A 12,604-nucleotide genomic window follows, 5' to 3' on the forward strand; every position below is an offset into this window, starting at 1 on the left:
TACAGTGCTACTTTATTAAATAAAGTTTACATATTTGTTGCTGTAATGGCAGATACTACATTTTCTTATATTTTCATCAAAGAAAACCCATTTTACAAATAAAATTACAAAAATACCTATGGCTAGAACAAATTAATTGTATTTGCATTAATTTCTATGGGTAAAATTGCTTCAGTTAACAAACGGACTCATGGAACGGATTAAGTTCGTTAACCAGAGTTCCACTGTACATATTTCAACAGGCTGCTGCGATTCACTTTCTAACTGTAATTGTTGAAAATAGCATTCGTCCTTAGGTTTTGTCCACCAGTGTATATATCAGATGTGAGTAAATGCAGCTCCAAGAGCCGCATGCGGCTCTTTTTGAGTTACATGTGGCTCTTGCTGAAAGTGTTAATTTCTGTTTTTTATTATTTTTCTTACAATTTTATTTTTGTAATTTTGTGAAAATATGTTTATTAAAAAAATTCAATATTTGTTTTATATTATATTTATATTATATAATAAAATCACGTGCCTTATCATACTATCCACCAAGACAGTACAGAACTGCAGCTCCCATGCATTTTACAAAACCTACATTTCGGCTCCCACTGAACTCTTGCTTGCCCACCGCTGGTATACATCATCTAAAATCTACTGTGCAATTAACAAGTCTCAACTAAAAATTTTTTAAAATTAATATACAATGTATATAAATCCTCCTGTTTCATTTGATTTATTAATTCATTTTTGATATAAAACTGAATATTTCATTTCAGTATGTTGATCATTCATTAATGATTTTGGAATAAAAGCAATTGCAAATTTAATCATTATATAACATTTACAATAAACTCTCATATAAAAAATTGAACATTAGTTCCAATTTTTTAATTAATAATAGTTAAAGAGATATATGAAAAACATTACAGTGGAAATTCAGTAATCTGGCATCTATGGAACCAGAATCATATCATATTACCAGACATTTTTGTATTTTTCAAAATTCAATAACTTATATGTGATTCAAATGTTGCAGACATTGTTGTATATTTTGTTTCAGTGCATGCTGCTGTATGTTTCCAATTTCTGCACACAGTCCCTTGTTGATGATCTTCTGCAGGATTAATGACCATGGAGCACACTGGTAAGTTCGGATCAAACAGATCTTGGCAAAAGAATAGATCTGGGAGATAGAATAACAGAACTTGAAGAATGAACAGTGGATCTTGGAGGAAGAAGAAATTTTTGGAGCAAAAAACATTATGTTCTTGAAATACGAGTTTTTAAAGCATTTCTCTCCTCTATTCCACATTCTGTTTGGTCTTCCCTCATCTCCCAGTGACAATTTGAGACACTTAAGATCCCTTCAACAGTATTTAAAAAGCACCAGGATGACATCAGGAAATCTAACCCGGCCACTGCCTTAGAAGCATACAAATGTGGAACGAACCAAGCTAGAACTATCCAAAAGATGGGGAACTGATGACACATATGACATATATTGGTCTTTCATATTTTCAAAGCTTTGTATTAAGGACAATCTGTCAACTTCAGGGACAGTAACTCTCTTTCAGTAGTGTGGAAGTCCTTTTTTGAATATCCACTGCGCCAGTGACTATAGCATGCCCTTTTTGAATACCTCTATGATGACTATGGCATGAACTATTTATATTTTTTAATTTATTTATTGTATTTATGTATTTATCTGTTTATTCTTGGTATTTATTTTACTTTACTTTTTTGGGCAGCAATTTGAAAAAATTGTAAAATTATAAATTTCCACTGTCATCCATCTGTCTTTCCTTAATCTTGAGAATGGAGTTAGATGGATGAAATCTGAAACCAGATATGGAAACTTTACGGGCAGGGGGATCTGATTAACTATAAACAAACTTCTGATTCAAACCAGAAGTCATGTTATTTCAATTCAAAACTTTTCCCCTGAAAGCAGTTAATACATGATTGGCACAACTCTATGTTAAAGAAAAAGTATGATGTACAGGAACAAGACACTACAGTACTAATTTAAAATAAAGAGCTTATATTTTAAACTAAATAGATTAAAAATTGCACCCCAGCATTGTGACATCGTCACAATAAATAATTACTTGTATGTTGTTATTTTTGAATTAGTTTAAAGTTACGCATTCATTTCTTTTTTATTATTTGTTAACAGTTTGATTGTCATGTTTGAATTTTATATTCTAGAATGTGAGCATTTAAACTTTTGTTTGGCATTCTGTTATGTATTCTACTTGAGGAAGGTCGTTAAAAATGATCAAACATGCTCTAGTTAGTAAAGCTTTTATTGCATTTTAAGATTGTTTGGTGTGTTTGTTATGCTACACAGAAGCTGTGAATCAATCATTTTGCTTTTCTGTAAGAAATTTGTTTCTATTTAAACATTTCATGTCAAGCAGTGAGGTCAATTTAACAATATAAAATAGTTTTGTAATAAGTTATAGTAATGAATCATTGGTTTCTAATTATTTACTCTTTTATATCTTAACATTAATTATATTATGATATAGAAATTTTTCTGAAGAGCTTACAGTACTTACTAGAAAATTTTCTGAAATTTCAGTTAAGAGCAATTGCTTTAGTATTATTATATTAAAATTATTTAATTAAAAATTGAATCATAATGGTTCTTGCTAGAATTTTTAAACAGATAATGGCATTGAATTTGTTAACTTGCAGACTGGTTAAATTATTATATTAATAGGCATTTGAACTAATAAAAATGAATTTTTAAAAAAGATCAAACTGATATTTAAATGTAGTGGTATATTAATAATACAGTAGTAGTAGAAATTTAATTCAACACCCAGAAATTCGGAATGTTTGGTAATCTGGCATCTGAAAAGTCTCTGATAACTGATAATCTGGAATTGTCTGGTGATGATCCAGCATGCTAGCATTCCACAAATCGAAATAGTTAGAAGGACCTCAAACTCCTAGACAGTGTAATTTAGTGAACTATACATAGTCTACATTGTATTGTGCTGAACAACCATTGTTTCGTTAGAGCTAGCAAATGTGTTTTGTGTTCAATAACATGCATGACTGACGTACAGTATTTTTTTTTTAAAGGCTGATGCAAACAGCAAAAACAGGTTCTTGCTTGGAGTATGTATATCTTTTGTGAATCTTATGTATACTGTAACATGTCTGGAAAATCATTATTATTTTCACATTTAATGCACAAAATCAATATTTACAATAAGTCATGTGTTCATTGATGCAGGTGTGCCTTACATCTTTTCCTGTCCCCCCTTCACCACATGGTGGGTCCAACTCGGTGGAGAGGAGTTGTGTAATTCTGGGTGTTTAACCGAGGGTGGGAGTTTTATTGGAGAGTGTCTCAAGGAGAGGTCAGAACGAAAGTGGAGAGAGGATGGGGAAGAAGCAAAGTAGTGGTGGTGTGTGAAAGTGCGTGGGAAAATGGTCAGAAAATGAAAAAAAAAAAGACTATGCAACCAGTGTGGAGATTTTGAATTTTGAACTGTTTTCTTCCCAGTGTGAAGAAAAGGAAGAGGTACACTGCTAGTCCCCACTGAGATCAGTGGATTCTTCCTGCTAAGCGTCTGCTCTATCAAGCACGCTTGTTCTAAATTTGTCCCTTCAAAGAAATCACTGAAGTTCTACGTGTCAAATTGTTCTCATGTTTTATACTTTCACACAGGTTTTTCAATCAATCTTAACACTGAAGAATCATATACTTGTAACATCAAAAAGTGTTATTAAAAGCTAATATTAACAAATTACCTTTATCACAAAATAATGTTATATTTTCTTTCTCATTTTTAACAAACAGCATATTCAATTCCTCTTTTGAAGGCTTCTTGACCATTTCAATTTCATTAGGTTGTGTTGGGTTTTCTAGTTCATTACAAATGTAATTCACAAAATATCCTAAAAAAATACAAGTAGATAATAAAAATTATTGTCTATCTATTCTGAAATTATTACAAGAAAAATTAATATAAAACTTTTGATACTCTGTAAATTGTGTTAATTATGTATCATTACAAAAAGGTACTTCTCTGCATTTAAAATGCAGTAAGCAATTCATTTTAAGTCGATATTGCAAAATTAAAATGACTTGTATTTTATGTTCCCTAATCAATGCTAAATGTGACAATTTTACTTTATAATAGTTCCAATTATATTTAATATTATATCTTTCTGTAAATAATTTATAGTGTAGAAATTTTCTTGATCAAGATTTATCTGCTTTAGTAGAGTTCACTTTAATAATTTATCGAAGTAAACTCCAGTAAAGCAAATTATTATTTGTTATATTTTTAGAAAACTTGAAGTTGTTTTTGTATTAATGATGATACCATCATATTTTATAATTCTACCAAAAATTTAATTTTTATAATGATTCAGGGAATGTGATACTCCATATAGATAAACTGATTAGTTAAACATTCAATATTCACAATGTATGCTTGGTCTCTTTCAATGATGTTGTGAGCATATAAAAAATGCTCTCATAGACATAACTGTTCAAAGTTTTTTGATAAAACTTGGCACTGGTTTGAGCTTGGCTTCTTCATTGTCATCACATCAATCACTCCAGTATATCATTTGACAGATAAAACACTTGCAAGCTTACACATTTAATTTTACAGCATCTAAACCACTACCTACTACATCATGTTCCAGAAACATCAACCATTGTTACTAGTATTGATGCATACTAACGTTTGTGTGTGGTGTTGCTCTTTCTTAAAAACAATGACTCTGGTATTAACATTCTTCAGGATTAAAAAAGTCTAACTAATATATACAAGAAAATGGTAAATTTGATGAACAATTGATGTGTTTAATTTCCATGTATTAAGATACGATTTGTTTAGGTACCCTAGAAATTGAATAATATTTCCAGGAAAACAATACACAAAAAAAAAAAAAATAGATCAAGGTTCACTATATTTAGAAAATCAAGTTTCATTTACTTAAAATGCATATCATTTAATAGAGATATCACCAAATTCTAATTTATCTTTCAACAAAATCAATATTGTCTCTGGAATAAAATATTAACAGTGTTATTAATAATTCTTACATATAGTTTACAGATATATGGTACTTGCTCAAGATGATAACATATCCCTAGATTTTGTAGTGTATTTTAATCCAATGTTTGAACAAGCCAATAATTTATTAAAAATTATTGCCTTTTTCTAATAACAGAATTTGATTTAAAATTTTAAAAAATTCAATATAATATAGAAAAATTAACTTTAACAACAATCCTGCTATGTTAATTTAACAATTAGAACATTTAAATTTTCTTTACCTTACATTGAAAGAAGGTTAAAAGTTATGAACAAATAATAAATAAATTGAAATTATTAACATATTTACCTAATTGAACATTATTTTCATATGCAAATTCATTTAATTGGAATATAAGATGAGCACTAAACTTTTCATTTGAGCTGGAAAATATATTTTAAAATGAATTAACTTTTGTAGTCAGTAAAATGAGTTAAAAAGCAAATTATAATAAAATTAACATTAATACAGTACAGTAATATCTTGGTTTTCGTTGACTTCAGTTATCATCAGTTTTGGTTTTTGTCGATTTTTTTTGCAAAATATTTGTCTCAGTTTTCGTTGATTGCCTTGGATTTCATTGGCGTGCCCAAGTGACCTCGCTGCTAATTTTGCAAAAACAAAGGGCAACCCACACATTTTCTGGCTTGGTGTGACGTTATTTCTCATTGTGTGAGCGTTAGCCCATGACAGCCCACCATTGGCCAACATTTCCGTTCCCTGAACACTGGGAGATCGTGGGTTCACGCTTTGCCAGGACAATTAGTCATGTGGAGTTTTCCGGGTTTTCTCCATGTCTGTAACGCCTGAATCAGTTACCCTTAAATGGACCTCCCAGAAGGCATTATTTCCCACAATACAACCATCATAAATGCATACAACTACTGTTAAATGACAATTATGTCACACTTTACCATGGGGCAATATAGGCTAGAAGCTTATGTCCAATTAGCTTCTACAAGACAAGACATTACCCCACACGTCTAGCCAAACAATTCCATTTCTTTCCTTTAGATTAGTCTTTTATATTAATTTCTTATTGCTTTTAGTATTTAATGCTATATTAATTCTCTACAAAATGTGTTTTGGTATGTATTTTGGAGTGTCTAGAATGAATTAATTGGGTTTACATTGATTCATGTGAAAATAATTGCCTTGATTTTCATTGGTTTCGGATTTCGCTGATTGTTTTCGGACAGATTATCGACGAAAACCGAAGTATCACTGTACAATCTTGGGTTTCAAACTTAATTCATTTCTAAAAGTTGCTCGAAAACTAAAAAAAATTTTCTCATAAGAAAGAATATAAAATGGATTAATCCATTTTCAACTCCAAAACAGTCTTTTTTTTATTTTTTTACCATTTTAGCTGTATTTCATGCATAAAAATGCCTACAAATGCAATATAATATTATATATGATATAATATAATATCTACATCTATATTTATTCTATATATATATTAAAAGCAAAATGTTCCATCACCACCAACTGAAACTGAAACCATCACTTTACAAAAAAGTGCTAGAGAGACTCAACTCAGCCTGGATGAAATATAACCAAATCAATCATGACAGACAAAAAGTACTTTATCCACACTTTCTGAAATATTATGTTTCAATTGCTTTGATTTAAATTTAAATTAATTAATTTTGATTTTATTATTAATTTTAGCTCCAGTTTCAGTGTAAAAACTGGAGTTTTAAATATTATTTTATTATTTTTTGTTTTAATTAACTGGCTACACAGTATTAATAAATATTAAATTAAACATTAATACTATAATACATAATACTGAATTAATAAATCTTTGTTATTTAATTTGAGTTAAACACAGATTTGTGGATGTCATTTATATTACACAAATGCCAATTAATGTAGTTTTTATTAGTTAATTTGATTTAAATTCAATTACGATGCATACAAATAAATGGAAGTAGTATCTTACCCACATGCACTTTGAAATCTAATTTGAATAACAATGTCATCAATAGTTTGTGTTGTGATGTCTAATGATGCCAGATGATCTTAGCACTGCTAACTTCTGAATCGATAGTCTCATTGATCATTGATCAGGCCATTGATTTTCTTTAACACAGGAAATATATGGAGTTGATCATCTGTGTCTCTCTAATCTGTTGCTGGCTCTTGCCAAGTAGCTTGTTTGGCAACCAAGACAAATATGGCATTCAAAATTTTGTTTGTAAACCAAATTATTCGAAAAGTGAGGCATTCGAAACCAAGGTTTGACTGTATTAAGCTGAATTATATACTGATTTGTTTGTGTTTGTGTCTATTTTTGGGTAAAAATATTTTAAATTGTAGAGACCAACAACTGCCGAATTATCGGGCTAGCAAATGGCTATAGTAATATTAATAATTTAAGTTAATTTGGTACTAGAGTTAGGCGTTAGGCGCCATCTCTTGCTAAATTTAATAATTAGAATTTTAATTAAATAATTTAAATATGACCGTCGATGGTAGTACGGTAATCTTATATCAACTGGAAGGGGAGATCGGACCAAAGGTCCGGGTAGTGTAACTGGTAACGTGTCTGCACGGATAGCAGAAGTTGCGGGTTCAAGTCCCGCTTCGGGCCAATTCTTTTCTTCCAGTTAGGCCTAAATTTATTTAAATTATTTAATTAAAATTCTAATTATTAAATTTAGCAAGAGATGGCGCCTAACGCCTAACTCTAGTACCAAATTAACTTAAATTATTAATATTATTATAGCCATTTGCTAGCCCGATAATTCGGCAGTTGTTGGTCTTTATATATAATGGGTTAGTTGTTGTTGTTTATTTATATTTAAATTGTAGTGATAGATTTGGTGTCATTGAAAGATTTGTCTTTAGAAGAGTTTCTCTTCTGAGATCATAGTTTTATGATTCATTCTCAATCAAATAATTCTGAATAATTAACACTGTAGTACATAAAGCAAATACTCAATTATTGTGTATTTGTTTTATATAGTGCAAAATAAAACAAATTTTGGAGTTACCATCAAAAATAAACTGGCATAAGTACAAGGTGGAGCACATAAAACTGGCCCAAACACAAAATATAAGGTTTTATTTGGTAATTATATACTGTACATTTGATTTACATTAAGTATAGTAAGTAAATGGCATAAAGCTTTAATTAATACTTTACATGCTTAGTAGCATTTTTATCTTTTCAAAGTTTGTGCTTGAAGTAATTGCCATCTTCCAACATCAACTTTGAATTAACAAACTTCTACAGTATAATAATTATTTTATTATCTTACTTTGTTTTAAAACCAATTAAAAGTATGAATTCAAAAATTTTGACAATGCTTTAGATATTTATCTTGTAGCTGAGAGCAAATAACTGAGTCCGAAGAATTGCTCAGCATTGATAAATTAAAAGTTTAATATTGACAATTAGTAACAATAGTTTCCGAAGAAACAATTGTACACAACTTACAAACTAGGGAAATACAAAAATACTCAGGACCAACCTTGACAAAACTACCAATTGAGTCCCATGTGCCGACAAACAAAGGACTTAATCTAATTTATGTCTAGCTTAATTATATCTTAACTAATTTTACAAAATAAAGGGCCCTGGATCAAGATGGAGTTGAGATAAAAATTAGAAGATTTTGATTTAGACAGGAAAAGAAAATGGTCAAAAGGGGGTGACTGGCATAAATAAACCTCAAGTCTGTTATTCCAGAAGGGTCTTCTTTCCATTACTCGCTGACATATAGATCCTCACCTTCCCAGCTCCTCTCTCCAAAGAGTGATGATTTTCCTCTCTCTATCCTCTCGTGCCAGTCCCATTTGACCAATCTGGTGTCACCCATTTCCCTAGAGACACATTAGACCATTGGGTCAACCAATCACAGTGAGGTCAAGAGAACAAAAGCTGGAAGTGAAGTTTATGAAAGAAAAATGGTGGAAGAAAGAGAAACAAAAAGAAAAACAGGGCTCAACCAAGTCACAATTTTAAAATAGTTGATAAATTTTTAAAAATTACATATCGTTTCAATGTCATAATGTAATCATTTATACTTCTCAGAATTAGTGAATATTAAAATTTTGTTTCATTGATTTTATAATGTAAAGCAGAGTTAATAAAAAAACTTACCTTGAAGAAAGCCACAAAACATTCGAAATGTCACATGATATATTATGCACACTCTTCAATGCCCAACAAACAAACTAAAAATCATGTTTTAAAAAATAATATATGTTAAATTGTTAATCAATAAATGTAATTTTTTAACTACAATATAACATTTAATAAAAAAAACTAATACAATACAAATAATTATATTAAATATTATTTAATACAATTTCAAAATTAATTACTTTAATTGACAAATTCATATCAAATTAACAAAAACAGTTCAAAAAAATCATGCCATTCTAATTATCATTTGATTTAATTTACAGTCATTGACAAAAAAGTTATGCACCAAGGAGTAGGCATTGGAATCAAATGAAACTTTATTAGTGCAAATATAATGATGATTGTAATACATAATTAAAATATCATATCATAGAAAAGGGAGAATTTTCTGTGCAACAATAATATAAATAAAAACACACCTTGTAGGATCTCTTTTTGCATGGACACATGGAGCAATATGGTTGGACATGGAGGCATACAGATACTGTATGCTAACTTGTGACAGATTTCTCCATAGATGATGTACTTACCATTCCAACTTTTTTATACTCTTATATCAGGGGTCACCAAATTACGGCCCATGGACCAGATCCAACCCGCTGCCAACTGTATCACAAATGAGCTAAAACAATTATTTATATGGAAACATCATAGATTGTAGATGAACTTACTATGTAGAAAAATTAAAATAAGTGTAAGTAATAATGCCAAAATTGGTCCAATCTGATATTTGCATTTGACAGTAATATAATTTTTAGGAAAATCAGTGAAATGAAAAATTTGGCTACTTTTTGTGACTTTGAATATCAGAGTGCTTTTTGTGTACATACCTGCAATGAAGTTTCTAAGAAAAGCGATTACAAACTTGCTGCAGTGATCATGTTTGTGTATTGGTAATAAACATGTTAGTTTCCTTTATTTTTTGTGTGTTCAGTATACTGTATTGAACAAAATGGTTATGTGGCCCATACTCATCATTCTCTCAGTTATCTGACCCACTGTGAAAAAAGTTTGGTGACCCCTGTCTTTTATGGCCAAAACTGGAATCCCATCTGCTCCCACAAATGCTTAATGGGTGACAAATTTGGAAACTGACCAAACCAAGGAAATGTGGCAATGTGACAGACATTCCTAGGAATGTTTTCTGCTGTGTTTAGCCAAACATTACCTTACCGAAAAATATGTTGCCTGACATAACAGCAAACACAGGATTTCCTGAATATATTGCTTTGTCATCAATGTCCTTTGTACAAGAAGTGGCTGGCTGTCATACATAATGGTTCTCCAGATCAGCATACTAGTAGTAGGCATAGTGTGCTGCTCAACTGTAAAGGCAAGATTGAAGCACTCACCAGCAGTCCTCCATACTAACACATCCATTTCTAAACAGAACCAGGATTCATCACTAAAGACAATACACTGCCAGTCTGTAACAGTCCAGTCTCTGTCATAAATGAAGCAATGTTAGATATTAATGGCAGGACATGGTGATTGCCATGCATGCATTTTGTCTGCTATAGCAGGGGTGGCCAACAAGTCGATGGCGATCGACCGGTCAATCGCCAAGCCAATTTTGGTCGATCACTCGTGATGACCTGATTTAATGTATTATATTTGTAACCGAACACAACAGTATGCATGCAGTTATGACTCGACTCACAAGCAGTGCACCACGTACTGAAACACAGTGTATAAACATAGTATGTATTTCACATCTCCCCCTCCCCACTTACACTATGCCTATGACAACAAGTCGATCGCGACGCATTTTTAAGATAAAAAGTAGATCTTATGTATACAAAAGTTGGCCACCCCTGTGCTATAGGATAAATGGTGTTGCAAGCAAAAAAGTTAGATATAACCACATGGAATGCAGCCAAGACTGGGTATAAAAATGCTTACAATTAGTGCATGCCATTTTATCAGTTATAGCTATGATGGCCATCACTCTACCAGAGCAATGCATTAATTGTGAAAGTCAGGGTAAGCTATGGCTACTGTTCGCAAATATCACCGTTGTATGAACTTATGCTTCAGACCAGTCTTCTTAGGCTGTCAGGATAATGGTAGCGTGATTTGAGACAACTGGATCTTTAGAAGTTCAACCTGGAAAGGGATGAGTCTTCAAATTTCACACTTAAACAATGTGTTCCCTATTGTTTAGATGCAAAATATTCCCTGCATCACAGCAATCTGTACAGCATGTACTAGTATGGTCCTAAATGAATGAATAAAGGCTTCTTCATTATGTTTCTGTTATTTTATTTTGTGCCATTTACCCTGGAGCAGATAATTTTGAAACTAAAATTTTTCTTTGCAAAATCCTTTTCCATATGCTTTGAATAGTGTGTACATAAAGTTTGGTGTCAATCAGCTTATTGGTTAGAGATAGAGTCCTCTAAATAGGAAAACTTTAATTATGATTACCAGGTAAATCGAATCAAGTTTAATTAATTCTTCAATCAGAATATCTTAATATTATGACTACCATTCATGTTTATCAAAATATGGCATGCATTGTGGAATGGAAATAGCATCTTCAATTGTTTCTGAATGGTTGTATGTCACAATCTTACTAAGAATCATATGCTGTCTGCTGATGACATCATAAATTAACAATGTACCGGTGCCTTTGGTAAAGATTAGTTCAGTATATGTTAATTGGATAATGTTATCATCATGAGTAATAATAGATCATGATGATAATACAAGAACAAAATATCAGCATGGTAAAGCTAGTAGAAACAGAAACTACACTTTAATTTATTCTCAGAGAATAAATTTCAGTTATGACTAATCTGTTTATTATTACATTATTATTAATTTTTGTTAACTTTATCATCTCCCAATTAATTAAAATATATAAATATACCTGAATAAATATTTTCACCATTTTATTTCCATCAGCATTAGGATTATATTTTTGTTTAAATTCCAAGTCAAAATAAATTTTGCAAGGTGTCCCTATAAATATAATTTTAAATTATTTAGAATGTGAAATTTCATTTATGATTTCTTTTTAAAAAGTTATAAAACTTACACAATTTTTTTTCTTACCTTCACGAATCAATTCATGGGAATTTCGTTTAACTTTTGGTTTACTCCTTTATGAAAATATAAATAACATGTAAATGCATAATATCTATTAATATTTCTATAATGCCATAAAATTTCATTTTTATAATAATGTTTTAGTGCATTACTTTATTTTTACAATACTGACACATATAATGTCTGTTCAAGTAGTTAGCTTTCTAGGTGTGGTTCCTATATAAATGGTAAACTCATTAGTGAAACAATTAAGGAAATGTTGAAAATATTGTATATACCAGATTTTTCCAATAAAATAAAACTATTTTTATCATTTATTAGCCTTCTTAAATACAGTTA

General features: G+C 30.6%; 1 protein-coding gene across 1 annotated transcript in view; it reads right to left on the reverse strand.

The window, feature by feature from the left end:
• LOC136978627 (DNA-directed primase/polymerase protein-like) overlaps nt 1-12,367 on the reverse strand; it is a 30,158-nt gene extending 17,791 nt beyond the window's left edge. Inside the window, exons 1-5 of the mRNA XM_067274366.1 lie at nt 12,272-12,367; nt 12,087-12,178; nt 9,170-9,243; nt 5,365-5,438; nt 3,754-3,900 (exon numbers count right to left, since the gene is read on the reverse strand). Coding sequence (XP_067130467.1) covers nt 3,754-3,900; nt 5,365-5,438; nt 9,170-9,243; nt 12,087-12,107 — 316 coding nt within the window. The 5' untranslated portion in view covers nt 12,108-12,178; nt 12,272-12,367. The remainder of the gene's footprint in view (nt 1-3,753; nt 3,901-5,364; nt 5,439-9,169; nt 9,244-12,086; nt 12,179-12,271) is intronic.
• Nucleotides 12,368-12,604: the final 237 nt, after the last annotated feature.

Source organism: Centruroides vittatus, unplaced genomic scaffold (genome assembly GCF_030686945.1).
Source record: "Centruroides vittatus isolate TY-2023 unplaced genomic scaffold, ASM3068694v2 contig_549, whole genome shotgun sequence".
Classification (NCBI taxonomy): Eukaryota; Metazoa; Arthropoda; class Arachnida; order Scorpiones; family Buthidae; genus Centruroides; species Centruroides vittatus.